The sequence below is a fragment of the Pelodiscus sinensis genome, chromosome 6 (assembly GCF_052426305.1).
Source record: "Pelodiscus sinensis isolate ZL-2025 chromosome 6, ASM5242630v1, whole genome shotgun sequence".
Lineage (NCBI taxonomy): Eukaryota > Metazoa > Chordata > Testudines > Trionychidae > Pelodiscus > Pelodiscus sinensis.
This window is the reverse complement of record NC_143057.1, coordinates 79,487,968-79,515,663: the sequence shown is the minus strand read 5'-3', so window position 1 is coordinate 79,515,663 and position 27,696 is coordinate 79,487,968. Positions and strand designations below refer to the sequence as shown.

At 39.1% G+C, this 27,696-nt stretch overlaps 1 protein-coding gene across 1 annotated transcript in view; it reads right to left on the bottom strand.

Moving 5' to 3' along the window:
• Positions 1-27,696, bottom strand: part of EDIL3 (EGF like and discoidin domains 3) — a 429,858-nt gene that overhangs the window by 161,984 nt on the left and 240,178 nt on the right. The window contains exon 5 of the mRNA XM_006124343.5: positions 15,874-15,987. Within this exon, the coding sequence (XP_006124405.3) occupies positions 15,874-15,987 (114 nt within the window). The remainder of the gene's footprint in view (positions 1-15,873; positions 15,988-27,696) is intronic.

The following is a 27,696-nucleotide window of genomic DNA, read 5'->3' as shown; positions in this document are numbered from 1 at the left end:
AGGCTAATCAAGTCAGTGTGGATGTGTCTCAATCACAGCATTTGATATGGACATGTTAATGAATTAAGATCTTTATTCAATCCTAAATTGATTGTATTGAATTTCCAAATGAACTTCGGTTCGGCTGACTCCCTTTTGTAATAGGGTTTTAAAGTTCTTTTGTAGAAGGATGGCTACTTTTAAATCCATGATTGAATGTGCAGGGTGATTAAATTGTTCCCCTACACCTTTCATGATGTTTGATTTGTGTCCATTTATCCTTTGGTACAGAGACTACCTGGTTTGATCAGTATACATGGCAGAGGGGAATTGCTGGCCCTTGATAGCATATATCACATAGTAGATCTGCAGGTAGATGAGCACCTGAAGGTAAATAAATTAAAAAAAAATCTGAGTAGGTTAAAAAAGATCCAGTGGCAGAAGGATCATTTACTGACTATAAATTGTTGAAGTCCAGGATTTCTTTCCAATTAGAACTGTCCAAACTAATCATGTGAATACATTATTCAATAGATGTAGCATTCCTTCCTCTTTGTGTATCATTCACAAACTGTGAATGGTGTGGAGTTCATGGATACAATTAAACTTAAAAAACCCAATAGAAGTAATTACTATCCTTCATGTTAATAATCCATATATAAATTATCCTCTAAACAAGCATAGCCAATACATAATGAGTAAGTATATTATTTTAATTAGTCACCAGAGCAATAAGAAAATGTTTTTTTAAAAAGCTTTTATTTCAGGAGGGCTCTCCTTTAATTAAAGTTTGTGAGTTCCTTATTGAGTGCTTTCTTGGAAGTTTAGTTATCAACTAAAGTCATGATGGCTGAGGGACTTTACCTACAAGACCTAAAAATGAATACCTCTGTTATCCATCACCAAACATAAGCTAATCGTGTCTATTAACATTGGCTTTTTCCCCAAAACAGAGACTAACCTCACTCATAGAAAATGCCCAATAATATTTTGAAAAAAACACATACACATTATTTTAATTTAGAACAATGTCTAATTGTCTAAGATAAAAATGTATAATAATTTGTGATGCATGAAGCCAATATACTTGCAAGTAAACTACAATGGCAGAGATGCTTTTATGGGTTTTCCACTTCAATAATGTATGAATCAAAACAATTGTATTTACATGTAGGCCTTGACATGTTAGGCTGGGGAAGGTAACAAGTGCCAGATGATTTGTTTACCTGAGCATCCAGCGGTATGGCCGCTTGCAGCTCCTATTGGCCAGGAACGGTGATCCATAGCAAATGGGAGCTGCAAGCAGCTATACGTACAGATGCACAGGTAAACAACATATCCTGCAGGCCACCAGGGGCTAACCCTGGCAAATCACATCCAGCCTGTGGGCTGCTTATTTGCTACTCTATGTTAGACTGATGACATACAGCCCATTGAGTTGATAGACCATCAATAAGAAAATCCCAAGTAACATTAGACACAAAGAGAACCACATCATTATATACATCTGTGGTCTCAAGAACCTTGACTCAATAGACATCATTGCTTCATAGCACCAATGACCCTGTATAGTAGTAAACTACACATAAGTAATTCCAAAGCAAACTTTAACACAATAGCAGAAAAAAAATTAATCATTATGGCATTAGGAATCATGATTTCTCTCACTAAGCATTAACCAGCAGGGTAAAAAAATAGGATTTCAAAATTACATCACTATCAAGATAAATGAGTGTTTGACATTGAGATCTGATACTGTTGACTGTGAATGGCCTAATTGTTCTGCTTTGGAATATAAAATAGAATTCTCAGCCTGTTCAAAACTCAGACACCCTACCCCACATCCTTTGTGTTGCTAGATCCACTCCAGAACCTGGCAACTCTATCACACCATCCAGGACTGGCTCATCTAAGCCCTCCCACCAATCCTGGGCAGCACTAAGAAGATCCTCATGGTGGATGTCACTATCCTGTTAAAGAACTGGGCCTTGGGCTTTTACGAGGCCTGAGCAAGGAAACTCGAAAAGTACACCCTGCTGGTTGATATCCTGCGGGCAAGGTTGCCTGTAAGCTGTGCACCTGCATAATTTGCATAGCTCAAATTGTGCAGTTTATTTCAAGCTACGGGTGCAGTGTAGATGTACCCTTGTAGACTGGGTTTTAAAAATGCCACCCACCTTCATCCAGGACAAGGTGAGTTACGCCTATTGCTTTCAATGTATTATGTTTTCTTGTTTCCCCTTAACCCACAGATCCACTTTGTCATTATTGTTAACTAGCACATGCCTTACCTTTCTTTGAAACATTCGCTTCAATAAAACTTTTGTATCTGTATGACTAAAACTAATCCACTTTTCCCAAGGACATTTTATAACGTGACCCATTCTGCTTGCAGTGAAGTCAATGGTAGTTTTGACATTAACTTCAGTGGTACAGGAGAAGGCTTTGTAAGGTTTATATTATGCATTCTGAGAAGAGGAATGGAGTTCTATTTTAGAGTAACTTCCACTGACACTTATCATGAAAGAAACAATTTCCAGTGTCAATAGATTAGCATGAAAATAAACTCAAGGTTTTCTCAGATTTGTTAAACTGTAGCCAAAATAGTTCAATTTTTCTTTTATTTATATAGGTTTCATAAAAAGCCACTCCAAAATTTTTCAGATGTCAAAGATAACAATGTTTACAAATAAGGGTGAGGGCAATTTTTTATTATTTCATTAGTCAGAATGTGTCTCAGAACCCTTGCTGTATTTTTACATGGAAAATAACTCCAGGGACGTGCTATTTTAGTTGGATTAAATTAATTTGTTTTTAAAGACTATTTGGATGGACAGGAAATCAAGTTCCAATATGACTTTAGTTCTCACTCAAATCTCAAAAATATCAAGGTTAAAAAAAAAAAGGAAAGACGTCTTGTGTGTTGTTTAATCTGTACTATATTTAGTTATTTTTCTACAACCTGGTGATTATCATAGAAGTAGGTGGAATTTCTAAAACATCCAAAATTGTGTCTGAAACAAAGGATGTTATGGCTGGGGATACGGTCTGATCCATGGATCAAAGGAGATATTCTTAATGGCTGTTTGTATTTTTTATGGATTGGAGAGGCTGGTTGTTGATGCAGGAAGGTATAAGAGGAGGAGGTCGCACTCCCTTTCCTCAAGCCTGAATCTGCACCCTGCTCTTCCCAGCCATTTCTATCCCTCCTCTGAGAATGCCCTGTTCCCACTCCTTTCATCCCCCCAGTGACTCCTGCACACCATGTAACACGCGGGGGTAGGAGGCAGTGTTGTCTGAGAATGAGAGCTAAGCACCAACTAACTTTTTTCCAGCATTTCACCTGTCTGGGAGCTCATGGAGTTGGCACCTAAGATCTGAATACACTGTAGATCTGAGTGTTCAAATTGGCTTTCAAAATCAAACAAATATTTGGAAACTTTCTCCCCACTACGTACTTAGTTACATCACAATTAGAGGTGAGCTTAGGCTGCATCTTCAAAATATGCATAGGCAGAAGAGAATAACTACAAAACATGGGCACACAAATATTAAGGTACCAGAGATACTCATTTTTTGAGGAGTACAGGATCTTTTGAAGTGGGGCATTTCTGTTGATGAAAATGCCCCGTCTAAACTGCTGGTTTATTTCGAAAAGCCCCATTTCGAAAAAAAGTGTCGGCTGTCATTATACAAATGAAGTGTGGGATATTTAAATCCTGGCTTCATTTGCACTTTCAATACATCTAATTTACATCCCTCTGCCGATAGAGGGGTGTAGTTTAGATGTAGCCAGAGATTGCTGCCAGATGACAGGATAGCCTTCTTAGCATCTGAGATGACTGCTTCTAAGATTGAACAGAAGAAAGGATCAATCCCAGAATGGGAAGCAGTATATGAAAGAAGCATGGGGTCTTTCGAAAAAGGTTTTTTTTTTAAAAGAACCCCATCAAGACTGAATTTTCACTTTCAAAAAACCCTTTTTCGAAAAAGCGTTTGGACGCAAATATGCAAATGAATCATGGGATATTTAAATCCATGCTTCATTTGTACTTCGATTTGCTTCATTTACATTCCTCTTTTGAAAAAGGAAAGTAGTTTAGACGTGACCTTAGTGTATTAAACTTAGCTGGCATGTTTTCTTTTATTTTGCTTAGGAACTTACTTTGTGTTGTGTGCTATTACTTACAACCACTTAAAACCTACTTTTTATACTTAATAAAATCACTTTGTTTATTAATAAATCTATTGTAAGTAATTGTTCAGGGTAAGTAACTGTTACTGTGGGGGGGGAGGGGAAGCTCAGTTGTTCATATCTTTCTTTACATAAGAAAGAGGTTAGACAATATGAGCTTGCTTTGTATAAAAATGTATACCGAGTAAGATGGATTTACCTGGGGTTAAGGTCCCATTAGGGTAGTGGCAAGTCCCTTTAATTGAGTCTCCCCAGAGCACAAGCTGATCCCTGCATCCGTATTATTCTTTCTGTGGGCTGTGCCCCCATCTCTGTGCCAGTGTTGAAGGAGCTGGAGAGCCTGATTCAGCAGGACAGAAGATTGAGAGGCTCCCAAGAGGGCAATAAGGTTGGCTCAGTGGTGTTTCAGCACATTAAGTGATAGTTACAACTACCCAATCCATCACACATGGGACAAGATGGAACTTTGCCACAACTGGTGCCAGAATGGGATTAGTGGGAGAGCTCCCACAGTCTCTGTTGCCCCTTCAGGCTTAGTAAGAATAACTCACCTTTTCCGGGGATGTCTCTGTATTGAGCTGGGGACTGGAAGGAACCCAGATACGCCTTCTACTTTGAGTTCTGTCTGGGGAGCCTAATAGCAGCAACTATTGCCAATGTTTCCCTTCACCACCAGGGTTGCTACAATTCCCCATGGTCTCCTCTCTCAAACCTTCCTTCACCCTTACCTCAGGGCTTGCTATAGCATGCTGGTGTGTGTACTTCCCAATCCCATGATACCTCTTCCTCCTCTCTAACTCCCCTGGATTCCCATGACTCAGGAGGGGAGTTCTTTAATAGAATTAGCAGGTCCTTAATTGATTTCTCAATTAACCTAAAGATCTCAACTGACTCCTTACAAATTAGATGACATCAGGTGCTTTAATTAGTCTAATGGTCTTAACTAGCTCTTCATAGGCTAAGTGGTGTCAGGTGCCTCAATTAATCTGGACTAGCCTTTGTTTTTATTTCCCGGGGAACAGGAATCAGCTTGTCCTGTGGCCAGTATATGTCTTCTACTACCCTTCTATATGGCAGGCCAGCTTGCATTCCACCTTGGTCTCTCAGACCTCCAAGGACATTAGTTGGAGGATCATATATGGTTCTATGAGCATGGGCATGTACTTGGTATGGTTCATCCCTGTCCCTGATGCTTTACCTTTTTGTGGTGTGAGGGAGATCTGGGTGCATGTCTATCTTGAGTGCACGAGGTTACAACACTTGTTTTGGCTCCTAGAGATCCTCTTGTTGAGGCTCTGGCTGCATTTCTCCCTTCACTTATTGATTTATGTACACCCAACCATGGTCCCACAAAGTTACGGAACCTCCTCATCAACTTCCTCCTGGCTATGGTCCAGAGAGCAGTGGTTGCCTGAGGGATGGGCCTGCAACAGTGAGGCCTTCTCCCATTCCTCTATCCATTCACATATCTGGGCAGAGTTCCTTTGCTGACTCCCTCAATGCTTTTGGCAAGCAGTGGACACTACTGAGGGCTCTCTGCTTGGAGTCCTCTTTCAGTTCCTTTGTTTGGGGCCTTTGACCTTCAAACTGGTCCACATTTTTTTTTTTATGTATCCTCTGTACTTAGTTGGTTTCCTGGATTGTTTGGATCCTCCCTGTAGGCTGGGTAGGGGCCTTTAGACATGGAGCAGTTTCCAATAGGGTTGCTCTTCTGTATCATTCATGTATCCAGTGGAGTTCCTCTGGGAGGCATATGCTGACTCCCTCAATGCCTTTGAGGAGCAGTGGGCACTGACTAGAGCTCTCTGGTGTCCCCGTCAGATTTCCTTGTTTTGACCCTTTCACCATCACACCTGCTCCTATTTTCCTTTTATTGTCCCCAGCAATCTTTTGAGTTCCTGGGCTTAGTGGTTCCTCCCTAAAGGCTGGGGGAGGGTCCTTTAGCAGTGGGCAGGTTCATACCCACCCACTTCCCTGGAACTCTATGGAACTATTCTTCTGAACCCAACTGGTCTGAGTCTATCACAGTTACAGTGGGTGGTATATATGGTCTAATGTCATTAAAGGTATAGAAAAGTGAATTAGCAAATTAATTTCAGTAAGCAGACTGTGATCTACCATAATTCAGGGTAGGGAAGGAATTGCTTCCCCAATATAGCTTTCCTACAACAGTTCAAAGGCTAAGTAAAGGAGATCCACAAAGCATGGGATTAATGGGTATGGAGGATCAGGCCAAGAGTTGGGTTGGAAAATATAGCTAAAGACAATTTTCTCTCCTGATAAACTTCAATCTGCAATGAAATATGATAATCAAGTTATAAATGCTTGAAAATGGAATTTGCTCTATAATAGAAGTATTGACACAACTTTTAAGCTACTCCTGTGAGGGTGTACCTCCGTAATAATATTAAACGTGTGGCTCTCATGTAGCAAGGAGCTAATTAAATGTGTAAAATGTGCTATCAGGTCTTGGGGGAGCTGTCTGAATAATTTACAATTAATTTCTATCAGGAGTCTGAGTAAAATTCTCTCCTTTACTGTCTAATCTCTTTAAGGTACTGAGGAATGAATTTTCAAAGGTGAGATTTCTGTAGCATTCAAAAGCAGGATGGTAAAAATGTAGTCAGAGGTGTCTGACTCAGAACTTTGTTTCAATATCAGATTCTGAGAGTTTAGTATTGTTTTGCCATTAAGTCCTGTTTAAATACTGAGCATCTCTTCACAAACAACAGAAGCATGGCAAACAAGCAACTTGAATAAAAACTGTCACTAAATAATGGATGTTATGATCTACTAAGTTTGGTAGGACAACTCTTCTAAATGGAATAATAGATTACATACACGTATATGACAACATATATAAACATATAAGAAAATGAAAGGGTGTTAGTATGTCATCAAAATATTTATAATGATGAGGGTAGGGGGTTTGATCCTTAGTCACTACATTTTTTGAGGAATACACGATCTTTTGAAAAAGGGTTTTATTTTCGAAAGATTCCCATCTACACTGCTGGTTTTTTAAAAAAAAGTTTCAAAAAAAAGCAGCGGCTGCCATTATGCAAATAAAGTGCAGGAAATTCAAATCCCGGCTTCATTTGCAATATCGATGTGCCTAATTTACATCTCTTTCTCAAAAAAGGGATGTAGTCTAGACACACCCTAAGTGAAACAGCACACTAGTGATTTTTTTAAAGTGAGAATATAACAAACGAACTGCAGAAAGGAAAAAAAAAACCCTATCATAAGCACTTGCTGCAGACTATCAAAACTGAAGGAGAAAAAGGGCACATACATGGGTCCAACTTCCAAGATGTTGAAAGCTGTAAATACAGAACTCATGGGAGGTTTTAACTATTTCAGATGTGTGTTATGGTAACAAAGCAGCCACACATTAATTGAAAGAGGTTTCCAATTGCCTGTACAACAATTTAGTGATCCAGAAAGCAAGAAGTTCCAAACGGAGGAACTTATGGAGAATTTGAGAAAAACAGGAAAGCTTTAATGAAGCTAATGACCATTAATTTCTAGAATTCAGCACAAAAGCATGAAATTGGTTCAAGGAATGAGGCAGTGTGAGGGTACTAAATGTTGTTAAAACAAATGTTGAGTAATTAAGAAATCTAGTGAATAAGATGCAGTGGATGGAGCATTTGCAGGCAAATTCTTTAAATTCTATCTGTGTGGAGCTGGATCTCTCCATGATGTTTCTCAGCATTTTCATTCGCATTTCATCTCCCTATACAATAACACACAACTGCTTTCTTGAAGAGGGTGCTGGCACAGAGATGATGTCAATAATAACTGAAGTGACATTGCAAGGATTTCCATAGAATATCAATGGAGTCTTTAGAGAATATGCTGTAGAGAGTGATTGCTTCATACCAACTTCAGGGAGATCACATAGATAGGTTCACACACGGGGTTCCTGGGGGGAGGGGAGGAAGAAGACTTTGGAATAAGCATACTGCAGAGCCATCATACAGCTTTGTGAAGCTTTGTGAGCCTTTACACTCCATATTATGCTGCTCCTCTCCCCCCCCCCATGCTGCCCAGCAATGAGGACCACCTGGTCTTCAAAATCAGGTAAGTCTGGATGGAAAAGATAAAGGCAGCTAATGAGACAGAAAAGCAGAAGGAGTTTAAAACTATCCAAATGTTTACAACTAAAATATTTTAAAATGGAAAACAAAATACTTAAGAAGAAGTAGGTCCAGAAGAAGTAGGGCTAGAACCAGGACCCACTGCATCCTAGCCTGATTCCTTTTCAGAAATACATTAGAACAAAAACTATGTCCATAATAAGTCTTACCTCCTTCACAAAAAACACCAGACAAAACTCTTCATCAGCCACAGTGGATCCACCAAAGCAGCACAAGCATAGTCTGTTTTTCCCAATCCATGGAACTTTTCAGCTGCAGGGTGCAAATCCTGTGAAGTTCCTCTGCTAATCCTTCATACCACACTAGCAGCAGAATGAGCCTAAGAGTAGGAATTTTTCACTAATTCAACTCCATCCTAGCCTGCCCCTCCCACTGCAATCATGTTAGTTGCCATGAAAAGCTCATAGGATTTGTGAATTGGGCTTCCCATGGATACTAAGCAGTTTGCAGTAACTGGAGCAGACAATAACAAATCTGAAAGGCATTTAACATGAACAACAGAAAGACATGATTTAGGAAGCTATAATTAAGAGTGTTAAGATGAAATTAGAAAAAAGAAAATGTAGGAATAACTTCCCAGCATCAAGCTATATCAGCATGTGGAATAATCATAGACTCATAGGACTGAAAGGGATCTCGAGAGGTCATTAAGTGCAGTCCCCTACACTCACAGCAGGACAAAGCATTATCTAGACCAGCGGTTCCCAACCTTTTCCAGATGGGGACCCATTTTGACAATTCAGGAAGACTTGGTGACCCAAGGCAATTCAAAAATGAGGAGGGGGGGGGGGAGGGCAGGCCACCTGCGGAGACACTTAGTGACCCTTTTGAAATGTAATGGCAACCCATATTTGGATCACGACCCACAAGTTGGGAAACCCTGATCTAGACCATTCCTGACAGATACTTGTCTAACCTGCTCTTGAAAATCTCCAATGACAAAGAATCCACAGCCTTCCTAAGCAATTTATTCTAGTGCGTAATCACCCTGACAGTTTTTCCTAATGGTTAACCTAACCTCCCTTGCTGCAATTTAAGCCCATTGCATCTCGATTTACCTCCAGAAATGAAGGAGAACAATTTCTCCCTCCTCCTTGTAATAACTTTTTTAGGTAAATCGTGTTCTCTCTTAGTCTTCTCTTTTCCAGATTAAACCAACCCAATTCATTCAATCCTCCCTCTTAGATCTTTAAAATAATTTTTGTTACTCTTCTCTGGATTTTCTACAATTTTATTCACATCCTACCTGAAATGTGGCTCCCAAAACTGGATGGAGTAATTCAGTTGAGGGCTAATCAGTGCAGAGTAGGGTAAAAGTGTGTTTAGTTTATGACATGCCTGCTAATACATCCCAGGATGTTTGCCTTTTTTGCAACAGTAGTACACTGATTCATATTTAGCTTGTGTTCAGCTTTGAACTCCCCAGATCTCTTTCTCCAATACTCTTTCCTAGATAGTCATTTCCCATTTTGTATGCATGTAATGGATTGCTCCTTCCTAAATGCATTTGTCCTTACTGAATTTCACTCTATTTACTTCAGACCATTTCTCCAGTTTGTCTAGATCATTTTGAATTTTAATCCTGGCCTTCAAAACACTTGCAACCCCTCCCAGCTTGGTATCATGTGCAAACAAGTATCATCTTTACTCTCTATGCCATTACATAAATCATCAATGAAGATACTGAAGAGAACCAGACCCAGAACTGAACCCATGTAAGACTGGCTCATTATACTCTTACAGCATGACTGTGAACCATTGATAATTGCTTTCTGGAAATGTTTCCTAGCTTGTGTTGCACCCCTTCTATAGAAGCTCTATCTAGGTTGCATTTCCCTAGATGGTTAATGAGCCATGCAAGACAGTACCAAAAGGTTTACTGAAGTCAAGATATACCATATCTATTGCTTCCCCCCATCCACAATGCTCATTAACCTGCCAAAGAAAGCTATCAGGTTGGTTTGACACAATTTGTTCTTTACAAATCCATGCTATTGCTTATCACCTTATTATCTTTCAGAGGTTGCAAATTGATTGTGTAATTATTTGCTCCATTATCTTTCTAGATACAAAAGTTAAGCTGACTGATCTGTAATTCTCTGGGTTGTCCTTATTTCCCTTTCGATATATTGGAACTGTATTGGCCTTTTTTAGTCATCTGGAATCTCCCCTGTCTTCTATGACATTTCAAAGATAATTGCTAATGGCTTAACTATCACTTCAGGGTACATTGAGGGCACATATAAACTACACTCCTCTTTCAACAGAGGAATGTAGGTTAGGCAAATTGAAAGTGCAAAAGCAGCATAGATTTAAATATCCCATGCTTCATCTGAATATTCTCATCTGTGTGCTTTTTCAAAAAAGTTTGTTTTGAAAGTGAAAGTGCAGTCTAGACACAGTTCTTTGAAAAAAAAACAAAACCCTTTTTCGAAAGAACCCATACTCCTGAAAAAAATGAGGAGTATGGCTTCTTTCGAAAAGGGGCGTGTTTTTTCGAAAGAACCGCATCTAGATTGCACTTTCACTTTCGAAAAAGTTTTTTTCAAAGAAGTACTTGGATGTGAATATGCAAATGAAGCATGGGATATTTAAATCCACGCTTCATTTGCACTTAGATTTGCATAATTTACATTCCTCTTTTGAAAGACAAATGTAGTCTAGACATAGCCCTAGACTGCAAGCTTCTTTTGAAAGAAGCTTTTTTGAAAGAGCTCTTTCGATAAAAGCTTCTTTAGAGAGAGAGTATTCACACCTCAAAACTGGATTTAAAAATCGATCTGCTTTTTTAAAAGAGAGCATCCAGACTGCATGGACACTCTCTCTAAAGAAAGTCCTGATTGCTATTCACAGAATGGCCACCAGAGCACCTGTGCTTTTTTTTATTACTTCTTCTTTCAAAATATGTCCCTGCTCTGCATCCACACAAGCCTTTTTTTGAAGGAGCTCTTTCGAAAAAGACGTTCTTCCATATAATTTGAGGTTTACCAATGTCGAAAAAATCCCTGCATTCTTTTGATTTAATTTCAAAAGAACACAATTGCAGTGTGGATGCTGGAGAAGTTTTTTCGAAAAAACAATGTAGTTTAGACATACCCTCAGTTTCTGAAGTATTCAAGGATGCATTTCATCAATGCATGATGACTTCTAAATGGTCTAAGTAATTTTTAACTTGATATTTTCCTGTTTGAGCCTCTGATACTGACTCATTTTCATAGCTATTTTCTACTAGATGTCCAATCACTTCAAACTTCTTAGTGAAAACTGAAACAAAGTAGTCATCAAGCACCTCTGCCATTTCCATATTTTTTATTATTATTCCCCTCCACCATCATTGAGTAACAGCCTTACTATGTTCTTGGTCTTCCTTTTTTGTTCTAATGTATTTCTAGAATGTTTCTTGTTACCCTTTATGTTTCTAGATAGTTTGATATCATTTTGTGCTTTGGCCTTTCCAGTTTTGTCCTTACATAGTTGTGTTATGTGTTTATATTCATCCTTTATAGATTGATCTAGTTTCAACTTTTATAGGACTTCTTTTGGATTTTTAGATTATTGAAGATGTCCTGTTTAAGCCAGGATGGCATTTTGACATACTTCCTATCTTTCCTACGTAGTAGGATAGTTTGCTTTTGAACCCATAATAACGTCTCTTTGAAAAAGTGCCAACTCTCTTGAATGGCTTTCTCCATTAGACTTATTTCCTCAGGGAAATGGTGGAAGCCCCATCATCTGAGACAAATAGACACAACACTTCAAAATGAACTCTAGACCACAGCCCAATGTTGACGGTCCAACATGAATGATGCAGTATTTTTTTCTTGCTCTGTCTTATATATTTCTGATATTCTATGATCTGAATAAGAAATCCTTGAGCTGCCTGGGGTAATTTTTTGTCAGCAATCATGAATTTACATAATTAGCACAACACCATATAATTACATAATTACTGTAAATATGCATAATGATGTAATTAGAATGTGTAATTACTACCTGTAATAACATAATTAGATATAATGACATAGTAAAAATCCTGATAATAGAACTGGGTGTTTGCAACCTTAACTACAGTGATGCTATTTGGAGTTGCTATAGTGCACAAAAATGTTGGTACATTACTTGGAATCAATATTTTAATATGAACAGAACTAAAGGTAGTTTGTGTTTATAGCTCACAGATGAATGCTAAAAGTTAGTAAAACTGTGCTTAAGTGTTTAGGGAAAATGTGATGAGCTCCAAAACCAAGGATAATTCAATGATCTGTAGCCTGCACAGACATATAACCACATGTCCATCAATTTATGTTACTATAAAGTAACCTATAGCATTATGAGTAGTTAGAGATAGTAGTCTAATCAAAATATCTAAAAGTTTATTTTTCTTTTAAATTATTCATAGTATAAATGTTGATTTTAGCAACTGTATTGCTTTCCAATTTCTTTTTGCATTCTCTCTCGGTATATTTTCCTCATGGGGATTTGGCTCCTACGTATGTAATTGGCAGCACTTCTCTCTCCCTAACTCCAGGATAATAAGGAACAGAAATCTTGTAGTACAGGGCTGTGGGCCTTTCACACCTACACACATTTGTAAGCATTTTTCTCATACTGGAAATAATTAGTTTTTGTTACATCTCTTGGCTGTAATCAGTTCCAGAACATTCTTTAGAAATCACATTTTAAGTCATAATGAATGATGAGGGGCTTGTGTTTTTTGAAGTATATATCATAGTGACTCAAGAGGCTTGCAAAGACTTTGTGCTCTGTGAATTGATATTCAGTATAACAATTTTTTATAATTTAGCAAGTTATCCTTTTCAGTTCTCCAAAACATTTCCTTGCTAGGAACAAGACTATGAAATCCTGTCACACTACTGAGCACTTACCTATTTGAGCAGTCCCACTGAAAACAGCAGGACCACTGAATGAGAGAACACAAGTGAGAATCTCTTGAGGCACTCTTGAGGCATTCTTCTGTTGTTAATGTGAAATTTGTCTTTGACTTATACATATTGTGACCTCAAGAACTGTCAAAGTCAAATCAAAGGGGATGGCTCTAAAAAACCAATAGTCCCATCAAAAATCCATCTCTATTATGTAATTATGACATCCCATTTTTAGAAGCAAAGGCTATTGCCCTTATATGCACTAAAATCCCTGAAATATTTATTTCATGGATCTTTATTCTTGTATCTGGAAAGAAATCAGAATAATCTTCCTCCACAAGATACATGTGATCCCCTGTTAAATTCCCAAAGAATGTATCAGTTACTCCATTTATCAAGTATAAGTACCCTGTAAAATGATCTAGCTACAATTTTTATATAACTCTTAATGATACAAAAAAAATCAAAACATTCCACTTTATCAATCTAATAAGTGGTGCTTGAAGTGGGATTCCATTAACATGAGCTATCTCTTACATACATACAGTGCAGTCCCTTCTACTTTCCTTGACAATCTCCCTGGAACATCATCAAATATTAAGTCTGGAAAAAAATAATATATATAATGTATTCTATCCGCTACTCAGAATTAACTATGCTGAATCATATTTTTAGCTGGCTAGCTGTATCATTTTGCAATTGCACTAAGGATGTGGCCCAAATGTGGCAGGCTCTCCTATCGTGACTGTGACCACTACATGTGATCACTATATTTATACTACATGCATCTAAGTGGGTCTTTGCCCATGAAAGCTTATGCTCCAATACCTCTGTTAGTCTATAAGGTGCTACAGGACTGCGTGTCGCTTTTGCAGATCCAGACTAACACGGCTACCCCTCTTATACTTGACACCATGCAAAGCACTGCATTTAGCTGTATGGAGTGGAAATCCATCAACCTCATGAAGAAACTTGCACAAGTACAGACAGATATCATCTTTCTCTCCAAATGCAAACAGATGGACATCATACCCAATGGACTGAAGGTGAAAAATCCATTGCTATCTACATACTGCACACACCACAGTGAGGGTATGTCTACAGTACAGCGCTAATTCGAACTAACTTAGTTCGAATTAGTTAATTCAAACTAAGCTAATTCGAACTAACGCATCTAGAACTAAAAACTAGTTCGAATTAGCATTTTGCTAATTCGAACTAGCATGTCCACATTAAGTGGACCCTGAACCGGGCTTAAGGATGGCTGGAAGCAGTGCCGGCAGGGCATCAGATGAGGACTTAGAGCGTGGAGCTGCTGTCTCAGGCTAGCCAAGGGCTGTGCTTAAAGGAACCCGACCCCCACCCCAGACAGACAGTTCTCAGGGGTGCCCCGCTTTCTAAGCAGTCCTGGCTTGGAGTGCCCTGAGTGCCCACACTGGGCACACCACAGCACTCGGCCATCAGCTCGGCTGCACTTGCCGCAGGCTGCCATCTGGGGAGAGGGGACAATTGGGGGGCTGCAGGAGAGCTTCCACCCCCAGAAGCCCGCAGAGCCAGCCCAGTCCTCCCCATCGGGGGCTCGTACCCCATTCCTCCCTCACCTCCTTCCACTTACCCTTCCCTAGCCCCCCTTCCTCATGTACAAAATAAAGAAAATGTGTGGTCAAAAATAGAATCTCTCTTTATTGAACAAAACTGGGGGAGACTGGGAAAAGGAGGTGGGAGAGGGGAAGAGAGAGGGTGGGAGAGGGGAGGGCAACTAAGATGATCAGAGGTTTGGAAGAGGTCCCATATGAAGAGAGACTAAAGAGACTGGGACTTTTCAGTTTAGAAAAGAGGAGACTGAGGGGGGATAGGATAGAGGTCTATAAAAGCATGAGTGGGGTAGAGAGGGTGCATCAAGAAAAGTTCTTCATTAGTTCCCATAATAGAAGGACTAGAGGACACCAAAGGAAAGGAATGGGTAGCAGGCTTCAAACTAGTAACGGAAAGTTGTTCTTCACAAAGCAAAGAGTCAACCTGTAGAACTCCTTGCTGCAGGAAGCTGTGAAGGCTAGAACTAGAACAGAGTTTAAAGGGAAGTGAGATCAAGTCATGGAGGTTGGGTCCATGGAGTGGTATTAGCCAGGGGGTAGGAGTGGTGTCCCTGCCCAAAGTTTGTGGAAGGCTGGAGAGGGATGGCACGAGACAAATGGCTTGCACTAGTTTGCAAACTTTACAAGCATCACCTTAGTCTCCCAAAACATGCCAAATGAATTTTCAACCCATCAACTCTTTCAAGTATCACATACTCCTTATGCAATATTTTATCAGTTCTTTCAAATAAACTATGCCCTTTTGCCTACTGTTGAATAACAGCTGTAAACAGATGTAAAGATGCCTGTTGTATCTGCAAAACTGGAGGTTAAACTGAGTCCCCTTTAAAAAAAGCTGCTTTTTCAGTTTTTCACTTCCACCGCTTAAGTTGCTGAAAGCCCATGTACTGCAGAATGCACCCAAGGTGTGCCAACTTTGTATCCTGCCTACCTTACGTTAATTTTGGATTTATCCATACATTCATGATATAATGGAATCCTGAGTACTATTTCATGGTTATTTCTGTAACGGATTGAGTAAACATGTAGATTTGTAAAACAATTGCAATACTTACGGTATTGGCAGTTTCTTCCCATAAATTCCCCTGGGCATTCACAGGAATAGTTGGCAACAAGATCTGTACAAATGCCACCATTTTTACAAGGTTCAACTTCACATTCGTTTACATCTGTGGGAAATACATTGTGTCAACATTAGCAAAAAAACTTTAAGAAGTAATAAGCATTTGTTTTATGCACTGTAAATTAGAGAGTCATTCTCTAAGGATCCATATGGTTGATATCAGAAACATATTTTTGGACAGTAAACATATGTTCAGCAAAGTATGCAAATTGTACAAAACAGAACAATTTTAACAATCAAATCCAATCAAACTCATATAGATTTGGCTAGTTTCATAAGCACATGCTTACAGTCTTCAAATGTCCTATTAAATGACAACAGAATTAAGGTTTGCCACAAAGTCCAATAAAGGATAGCGATTAGCTGTTGAACAAGGGGACCACACACTGACTCAGAAGTTTCTCCCTTTCTTGTAGGGAGGAATATAACTGGCAAAGATTTCTTCTCCTCTGTGTTGGAAAAGAGTAGTAGATTGAAAGCTTCAACCATTCTCTGCCTCTACTCACCAATTCTATACCCAGCTGCCTGAAGGTTGTTCCCCGACTGCTCTGCAACCCTACCCTGAAATAGGTAGACCATGTAGGAGAGTAAAGCAGAAACTGTGCCACTTTCTCTGTATGGGTACATACTGCAGGTCAAAATTTTGCTCTAAATAAATAATCCAATTAGTCTGATAGAGTAACTAATTAATTCTACTTTTAGAAATGTAGCTGTGTTTCTTTCTTCAACAGCTGCCAGTTAAGAATGTCTCTTAGTTCATCTTAATTCATTAATAAAACCTCTAACTGATAATCTAATTGTTTTTGTGTCTAAATCATTCCCTTTTTGTGCATGACTTAGCTGGTAAATAAGAACTAACTGCTTGATTTAGGAGCTTATAATTTGTATTAAATACAAAAGCTAGTAGTTAGGAGCTGTATTTGGGAGCTTTCAGAGTTTGGTACAGGCAGTCCCCGACTTACGCGGATCCGACTTATGCCGGATCCGCACTTACAAACGGGGCTTTCTCTCCCCGGAGCTCGCAGGCAGCGGTCAGCCACCTCGACCTCTGGGGCAAAAAAAGCTGCTCCCGGTGCCCCTGGTCTGCTGGGGACCATCTCCAGCAGACCAGGGGCACCGGGAGCAAAGCTGCAGCCCTAGCGGGTTTGCTCGCGGTGCCCCTGGTCTGCTGGAGACGGTCTCCAGCAGACCAGGGACACCGCGAGCAAAGCGGCAGCAGCGGCATTTTCCCCCGCTTCTGAGGTTTTGCCAGAGCAAAGCCTCAGAAGCGCGGGAACCCGCTGCGGCTGCGGCTGCGGCTTTGCTCGCGGTGCCCCTGGTCTGCTGGGGGGGGGGGGGAGGGGGAAGGCAGCTAGTGTGCCCCCCCAACAGACCAGGCTTTTGTTGTGGACCCTGGGGCAGAGCAGCTGGGGCGCTGCCGGTTGGTCCCGCAGCGCCGCTCTGGGCACTACTGGACCAACCCGGCAGCACCCCAGCTGCTCTGCCCTAGGCGTCCTGATTCAGCCGCTGCTGGTCAGTTTCAGCAGCGGCTGAATCAGGACGCCTGGGGCAGAGCAGCTGGGGTGCTGCTGGGTTGATCCAGTAGCGCTGAGGAGCGGCGCTACTGGAGCAACCCAGCAGCACCCCAGCTGCTCTGCCCCAGGCATCCCCAAGTCAGCCGTTGCTGAAACTGACCAGCGCTGACTACAGGAAGCCCGAGGCACAGTTGCTCTGCCCCGGGCTTCCTGGACTCAGCGGCTGATCAGTTTCAGCAGCAGCTGACTTGGGGTTCTTAAGTTGAATCTGTATGCAAGTCAGAACTGGTGGTCAGTTTCAGCAGCGGCTGAATCTGGATGCCAGTTCCGACTTACATACAGATTCAACTTAAGAACAAACCTACAGTCCCTATCTTGTACGTAACCCGGGGATTGCCTGTATAGCAAGGAAGAGATATCTTTTGACTCTTGTTGAACTTGTTGCACTTGACAGAGAGTGCAGAAAGGAAGATGTTCTATCTTACTATTTCTCATCCATCTCGATATTGTGACCCATATTACAACAGAAAAAGTTTCAGGATTCCCTGTCCCTTATAGGCATGTGGGAGAGAGGGTGGGGTCATATCCCCCAAACTGAAAACTGATGTTCTAACTTATATTACAGAACTGCAGAAAATGATTGCATTAGTTTACCAAAAAAAAAAAAAAAAAGTTCAAAGTAGAAAATGTGATACCTCTTAATAAACAAATGTGTTTTTGGCCTTAAAGATAATTTTTCTATAAACAGCAGCATACTCAAACATGACTAATGACACACTTCAAATTTATATAAACAACTACAGAATGTGGATATGTTAATCAGGTATTTGTATTTACGTAGTGAGAGTTAGTGAATGGATATACCTTACTGAGAAATTTTGACCCCATATCTTTGTTGGGAATGGCTCACAGCTTTGCAACTTACACATCTGAGTATGAAATTTGATATACCATTGTATAGAACTCAAATTAAATATTGCATATGGAGGGCTATCTGTGCTCTCTCTGTGTTGTTCAGTATGACTGTCTTCAGTGGCAGGAATCTCATGCTATATCTCAAATGTAGTATCATATATTTTCTCCCAATCACCTTAAATACACACATGAGGAATCTTATCACATGAGAAGTGTATTGTTTCATTCTTGCATGCAGTATTTAACTTGAATACAGTATTTAACTTTGATTAGACATTTTATGGAATTATGGTAAATTCTCTTTGTTCCAACAGTTGTATTATGATGTAATATTTAAAGTTTGGGAGCCCCACCAGCTGCAGTCAGGTTCAAGGCCTTATTTTCAGATACACTGTATAAAAAATATATGAAGACAAGGCTTGTCTTGCACTATAATATCATTTCAATCACCAGCATAGCTTTCCATATATGTGACTTGTGGGCTGCTGTAGTTAATGATGAAGCTAATTAACTTGCACACATATGCATGTTGCAGTCTTCCTTAATATAAAAATTCAGAAGATGAGATTGTTAACAATGAAGCTAAAATAGCTACAAGTTTAAGTGACCTATAGAGGTTATTAAATTGTCACTGTTTCTCTCTTTGGAATATTAAATCTGTAGTATAGTTTACAGGAATTATGTTTTGTATATTTTTCATATCAATGAATTCAAACAACTCTATTTGTCAGGCATAAATTGAGTAGTTGCTAAAAGATGCTTCACATTTAATTAACATCCATGCCCTAAGGTATGCACAATATGGGTACTAATCAAGTTACATAAAATCACAGAATCATAGAACATCAGAACTTTAAGGGACCTCTAGTGGTCATCAAGTCCAGTCCCCAGCCGTTGAGGCACAACCAAGCACTATCTAGATCATCCCCCACAGATGTCTGTCTAATCTGCTCTTAAATATCTCCAGTGATGGAGATTCTGGAATCTCCCTAGGAAATTTATTCCAGTGCTTAACCACCTGATAGTTAGGGAGTTTTTCCTAATGTCCAATCTAAACCTCCTTTGCTCCAATTTAAGCCCATTGCTTGTTGTCCTATCATAGGAGGTTAAGGAGAATATTTTTTCTCCCTCCTCCTTGTAACACCCCTTTAGGTATTTGAAAGCTGCTAGCATATTACCGCTAAACAAATCCAAATTGTTTTCCAAACTAAACAAATCCAATTATTTCAGTCTTCCCTCACAGGTCATGTTTTCTAGACCTTTATTCATTTTTGGTGCTCTTCTCTGGACCTTCTCCAATTTCTCCACAGCTTTCTTGAAATGTGGTAGCCAGAACTGTGCAACCTTAACCATGTGATCATACTCTGACTTTTGAATATTTAAGTATGCAACCAGACATGTTTTTAAAGGAACCTTCTATGCTCATTTGAAATGTACAGATAAAAATAAATTGTGTTTAATGTAGAATTATAGACCTGACTGGAAGGCCCTAATCATGTTCTGAAGCCCCTCGCAACTTAGGAAGCATACAGGAGAGAGCACATCTGAAGACTGGTGCATCTTGTATATTACAAGGTATTCAATGAATGAGATTAACCCTCCTCCCAAACTTTTACTCTTATAAACGTCACAATTAATTTGGGGGAGCTCCAATATACACATTTATTAATTTTTCACTCCACTACTCCATTATCTTATATGCTTCATTGTTTCTTTAGCCATCACTTTTTAGTTACTTTAGTAAATAACCTCTTTAATTATCTACTATACATAAGCAGAGTGCTCTTTTCAATGAGTCATAATTTGGTCAAATCAAAACCAGTTTTACCAGAAATCTTAAAGACACTTCCTTTCAATAAGGACTATATTCCCTGCCAAGTTTCAATTTTCTACCCATGTGGTTTTCATCCATGAGAAGTTCAGAGAAAACATTTGGTGAAATTGTATTTATAATGGAGAATGGACTTGTGGGCAGCTTTATTACTGACTGATATAATATGAGCCGGTACATTTATATTCCTCGTATGTGTAGAATGGCACACACCCATGAGATTTTCCTAGTCTTGGATCTTGCCATATTTAGAGCTGAACTAGAAGAAAAATGTCTCAAAACACAAGAGGATAAAGCGTTCCCTATTGATTACACATCAGAGTAATTTCGCACAAATTAGTTCAGTAAGTGCATTAAATACGTTTCATTCATGATGTGTCACAGCTACACAAGTATTCAGCATAAATATACCTATACATGATACACATTGCTGCAACCTTACACTTTTAAATAAAACCACTCATTTTGACCATTTGAACACAAGTGCTTTAAACATGATTTACTGTTCCAACATTCTATCAGTAGTATGAATGTATATGAACATGGACTGTGGCTGTCCACTCAAAACACATATCATAGGTTATTTCATGTTTTGAGGCAATGCACATAAATTGAGAACTTTAGAAACCATCTTTGGAAACTGGTCAGTTTCCAATTTTCTGTTGCCTCTTTTGTTATAAAGATACATTTCAGGGTAATACAAGTCAATTTCCTGTTGAAGTGGAAATCAGACATACAAGGTCATTGCAGAGACACTAAATGAATTCTTTGCTTCAGTCTTCATGGTTGAGGATGTTAGGGAGATTCCCAAAGTAGAGGCATTATTTTTAGGTGACAAATTTGAGGAATTGTCCCAGACTGAGGTGTCATTAGAGAAGGTTTTGGAATAAATTAATAAATTTAACAGTAACAAGTCACTGGGACCAGATGGCATTCACCCAAGAACTCGGAAAAAACTCAAAAGTGAAATTGTGGAACTATTAACTGTGATTTGTAACCTGTGCTTTAAATTAGCTTCTGTACCTAATGACTGGAAGAGGGTAATATTTAAAAAGGGCTCTAGGAGGTGATCCTGGCAATTATAGATTGGTAATTCTAACATCAGTACTGGGCAAATTAGTTGAAACTATAGTAAAGAATAAAATTGTCAGAAACATAGATGAACATAATTTGTTGGGGAAAAGTCAAAATGGTTTCTGTAAAGGGAAATCATGGCTTACTAAGGGTATGTCTACACTGCATCCCTAGTTCGAACTAGGGATGCAAATGGAGACAATCGAAGTAGTTAATGAAGCGGGGATTTAAATATCCTCAAAAAATGAGGAGTAACATTAGTTCGGACTAAGGGCTTTAGACCGAACTAACGCGTCCCGGCGCGCACTTCCTGGTTCGAATCTGCTGTGATTCGAACTAGCGCGCCGGCGAGATCATGTTAATGGAGCACGGGATATTTAAATCCCCGCTTCATTAACTACTTCGATTGTCTCCATTTGCATCCCTAGTTCGAACTAGGGATGCAGTGTAGACATACCCTAATATACTAGAATTCATTGATGTGGTCTATAAACATGTGGACAACAAGGATCCAGTAGATATAGTGTACTTAGATTTCCAGAAAGCTTTTGACAAGGTCCCTCACCAATGGCTCTTAAGTAAACTAAGTCATTATGGGATAAGAGGAAAAGTCCTCCTATGGACTGATAACTGGTTAAAAGACAGGAAACAAAGGGTAGGAATAAATAGTAAGTTTTCAGAATGGAGAGAGGTAACTACTGGTGTCCCCCAAAGGTCCATACAGGGACCAAACCTATTCAACCTATTTATAAATGATCTCGAGAAAGGGGTAAACAGTGAGGCTACATCTAGCCAGCGACGCTACTTCGGGATACTGGAAGTATCCCAAAATAGCTAGTCCACATCTTTAAATGAGCCTGTTGTTTTGAAATAGATTTCTAAATAACAGGCACACTATTCCAGTGTCCTTGTAACCCTCATTCCACAAGGGCTAAGGGACTTTCAGAATAGCACTTTATTTCAAAATTAGATAAAAATAAGATATTCAATTTGAGGTATGCAAATTATGTATCTCATTTCGATCTATGGGTGCAGTGTAGATGAACCCTGAGGTAGCAAAATTTGCAGATCATACTGAACTGCTCAAGATAGTTAAAATCAAAGCAGACTGTGAAGAGCTTCAAAAAGGATCTCACCAAACTAAGTGACTGGGCAACAAAATAGCCAAAGACACTTAATGTTGATAAATGTAAAGTAATGCACACTGGAAAAAATAATCCCAACTATACATAGAATATAATGGGGACAAATTTAGCTACAACTGCTAAAGAGAGAGATCTTGGAGTCATTGTGGATAGTTCTCTGAAAACATCTACTCAATGTGCAGTGGCAGTCCAAAAAGAAAACGGAATGTTATAAATTATTAAAAAAGGGATACAGAATAAGACAGAATATGTACTGTCTCTACATAAAACCATGGTACTCCCACATCCTGAATACTGTATAGAGATATGATTGCCTCATCTCAAAAACATATAGGCTGCATCTAGACTGGCATGATTTTGCGCAAATACTTTTAACGAAAAAGTTTTTCTGTTAAAAGTATTTGCGTAAGAGAGCATCTATACTGGCATGTGCGTTTGAGCAAAATATTTGCTTTTGCGCAAAAACATCCATGCCCTCTTGCGCAAGAAAGCTGCGATTGCCATTTTAGCCATCGGGCTTTCTTGCGCAAGAAATCAACTACACTGGCCCTCTTATACAAGAATACATGCGCAAGAGGGCTTATCTCTGAGAGGGAACATAGGAGTATTTGCACAAGAACCACTGATTCTGTACAAGTGTTTTTGCGCAAAGTCAAAGTGTTTTTGCGCAAATACTCGCGGCCAGTGTAGACAGGCGGCAAGATTTTGCGCAAAAGCGACCACTTTTGTGCAAAATCTTGCCAGTCTAGATGCAGCCATGTTGACATTGGAAATGGTTCTGAAAAGGGGGTTGGAACTGGTCCAATACGAAAAAGACTGAATGTTTCAGCTTAGTAAACAGGAGACTAAGGGGGAATATGATAGAGGTCTATAGAATAATGACTGGTGTGGAAAAGTGAATAAGGAAAAGTTATTTACCCTTCCCGTAACTTAAGAATTAGGGGTCACCAAATGAAATTAATAGGTAGCAGGTTTAAAATAAACAAAAGGAAATTTTTCTTCACTCAGTGCACAGTTAACCCGTGGAACTCCTTGCCAGAAGAGGTTGTGAAGACAAGGACTTTAACAGGGTTCAAGAAAGAACTAGATAAATTCATGGAGGTTAGGTCCAACAATGGCTGTTAGCCAGGAAGGGTAGGAATGATGTCCCTAACTCTGTCAGAGGCTAGGAATGGGTTATGGGACAGGGATTGCTTGAAGATTCCCTGTCTTTTTTACTCCCTCTGGGGCATCTGGCATTGGCCACTGTCAGAAAACAGAATGCTAGGCTAGATAGACCTTTGGTCTGTCCCAGTGTGGCTTTCTTATGTTCTAAGTATCAAGATATTTTCTTAGGTTTTTTTTTCTTTTACTTATAACAAGTAAATTATGTCACATTGTATATAACCCCAATTACAGTGCATGGAGAAAGGGACAAAATGTCTCTGGGTAGCAGCACAAATCCATATCACATTCTTTTAGGTCCTGCGCATAGATCCATGGCAAAGATCTGACAGATGTTTAAAATAACACATAGCTAGAGGGTTGACATATCAATTACATATCTTAAGGGATCAAGAACATGAGTTATCCCTAATATGATTAGTGAGACTGTAATATCTGTTAGTGGACCAAATTCTGTTGATGAGAGAGACAAGCTTTTGAGCTTACACAGAGCTCTTCTTCAGGACTGTAGGCTTACTGCCATGAACTTGCACATAAATTTGAATCCAACTCTAACTGTTTCAAATCACAGAATTGTAGGACTAGCAGGGACTTTGGAAGGTCACCAAGTTTAGTCCCCTTGACTAATGGCAGGAATAAGAAAAAAATAATTTGGAGGTGAGAGAGGTTGCTAATTCCAATCACTTTTGGTCAATCCATGCCTCTTTTTTGTAGTCCGTCAGAAAAATACGCAAAGTTTGTAGGTCCTGAGATCTTTCCTCTTTTGAAAACAGGTATATTCAGCTCAATATGAAGGCCATTCAGTTCCTTTAACAAACCAAATTCTAGAGTTCTATATAGAAATTAATGGATGCACATGACCTCTATGGTCCCATACATCATTCTTGTCTTATTATTTGCTGCCTATAAAGGGATCAAATATTGTAGTAATAAAAATTCCCTAGATTATTACCTTAATTTCAGCTACTAAGAAAAAAGAAGTAACTCATTGTCCTGGAAATAAAATCTGTCAGCGGCTAATGACCAAAGAATAGAAATTGCTTAGTGATAAATTAAATTCTTTAGATGTATTTATGAAATTTAACTGGGTACTTACAGGTCCTTATCTGACTTTTTAAACAAAATCCATTACTCTTATGTTTTCTTCAGGTTGTTCATAGTTTTAATGCTAGCTAATGTCTCCATGAAAAAAATCAAGGTCACCTTGAACTGAAAAAAAATACAAACTATTTCATTTGGTGAATTAAAAATGGTGATTTAGTCTTTTAAGAGCTTTTTTGATAATTTAGATTTTGGATTTCTCTGGTTTGTCATTCATAGATAAATATGAAGGGGGGAAATGCATGACTATATTACATATTCCATGTGGGCTGTGAGATTACTTAGAAAATATTTTGAATTCTAATTATAAGACACTTTCACGCTAATCCTTATAGTCTAGCTCTAGTGAACAATTAGCTACAATCAGTGTGGAAAGATAGATGCTTTTGATTATTCTGTCAGTTAGGAAAAGACAGCTTGTGTAAGTTTTTATCATATATTTTTAGAAACTCCAGCAGTTACGGGACATGCAGTCCAAACAAATTAACTGTGTAAAGTTACATCTGACATGAAGAAAGGTTAGTCACTTTTGAGACAAGTACATGCTTTTGCAGAAAGGATAATGAACTTAAATGTACTGAAGATGTGAACATGAACTATAAAAAGTTATTTAATTTACAGTTCATTATATTGTTTTGATGTGGATATTTAAATACAGTTTATTTAATGAAATATAATTTCTGTAATGGGGGTCAGATTCTGTTCAAATTGCCGGTAGTGCTAATTATGATACAAAGCATTTCAATACTAAAGTCTATTTCTTCCTTCTTAGATACATATATCTTCTATTAAATGTTGCCATCATAACATGATTAAGAGTTCATCTAGATAGCAATGTTAGAGCAAATTAACAAATTCTAGAACTCTTAGAGCAATTCTTCTTAAAGAAAATTCAATTAAAATAGCAATCCAGTTTCTTGTGGCATGTTAATTAAGAATCCTACATCTACTATATATAGTAATTAGCTTGTCTTCACTGAGGGCAGGGGTGAGTAAAATGACCTCAGTGGGCCACATCTGTCCCACCAAGAAGGCTGATCTGGCCCACGGAGGCCCTGCCACTCCCCTGCCCCCAGGCCAATTCGGGCCTGGGGGTAGGGGAGCAGGCAAAATTTCCTCCCGCCCTGAGAGGAGCAAGCTGCACTTCAAAGAGCATAGCTCATTTTGAGATAATTTCAAAATAACTTATTTTGAAATTTGGTGCTGTCTACATAGTGCCAAATTTTGAAATAGAGAGCTATTCTGAAACATCCCTTAATCCTTGTGGAATGAGGTTTACAGGGATATTGGAATAGCTTACCTGTTATTTCAAAAGCTATTTCAAAATAACTGGTACGCAGTCAAGACACGGAAAACACTATTTTGGGATACTGGAAATATGCTGAAATAGCACTGCTGTCTAGACACACCCTAAGAGATGGTTTAAAACAGTGTAGATAAATAAATTGGCTCTACGGAGCTATGTTTTGGCACGCCATCTGAGGAGCTGGCTCATAAACAGATGCCTGAAGGTCAAAAGCTCATACTGTATTTGAGTAAACAACATACATATTCCCCCAACCCCTTGAGTAATATTATTCCACCTCTTTCAAACCCCGTGATAAGGGTGCACTGATGACTAATCACTGGATTCATATATTTTTATCATAGATATAGCATAACACAGAGAAACAGATCATGAAGTACTTAGCTTTCTATCTGAGTTAAATCTTGGCAATTTTATAGATGGAGTTGTTGATCAAATAACTGGGGGCTTTATGGATGATTTACCTAGACATTTTTAAGGTGGGATTTTTTTCAGTTCTGCTATGGTGCGTATTGCATAGAAGAACTGAAAAAAAATGAAGCAAAGAATGAGGTGTCATGTAATTAAGATAATACATAATTTCTTCTTTGTGAACTCTGCAGAACCCAAAAATCTCCAGTGGAATATCGATATGTCTCGGGATCCAAATGTGAATTAAAAATCATTCTAAAATAACTAGGAAAATTGGCCTTAGAATAAGATATTTTCTTAATATAAGGTTGTAACAATAAATTATAGCACATGTGGTAGACTGAAGGCAGTGGGCTGCAGGAGCTTGGTGTAGAACAGGTACATGGGTAGTTGGGTGTGGGGGGTACATGTTCCCTGACTAGGGTGCCAGAGACTGCTTCTCAGCCATCAGGTCAGGCAGGCACCTGAAACTCATTAGGAGCTAGCCTGCAGCACAGCCCCCTAATGGAACACCTGCTGCCAGTTAAGGCCTGCTGACCCACTATAAAAGGCTTCCCCTCAGGCAAAGCAAGGCAAAGAGAAGAGGAATGGACTGGAGAAGAGAAAGTATAGAGTGGAGGCAAAGTCTACAGGCTGCAAGCAGGAGGGCTTTGTTCCTCCAAGATGCTAGGGAGGAGGTACTGAAGGAGTGGCTGGGGAAGTGGCCCAGGGAGGGCCTGCTATTTAGAGGAGATAAGGGGCAAGAGCCCTAGTAGTGGCTGCCTTATAGGGTGCTGGGCTGAAACTGACGGTTAGGATCAGCTTAAATCCAGGCCATTCATTTCTAACTACCACTTTTTTTTTTTGAGAATTTGATATATTCAGTGAGGTAGCTGGTTTTTTGTCTTCAAATGTAAATAACTTTGCTACACCATAGCCCTGAGGATATTTTGAAAGTATCACTCTGTTCAAAAATATCCTGATTATTTGATTTCTCAAGACAGTGAAAGGCAACTTTTACTTATGGATGGAGAAAGTAAATACAAACCATTTACTGCTCACAAATACAGAGCATTATTATGCCTCTAGTCTAACACTGCCATACATAGTCTTCCTATTAAATAGTGTTGACACATGTTTGTGATAGGACATTTCTGGCAAACACTGTCTAGAATAATCTATTGTGGAACAATCTTCCAGATTACACATTAGGGTCCTTTCTGTGTCTTTCAGCACAAGATAAGTGCACTTCAGATAATGCTATTCCCAGTTAAGTAGAGAGTCAATATTCTGTTAGGTAAGAGGCTTACTGGAG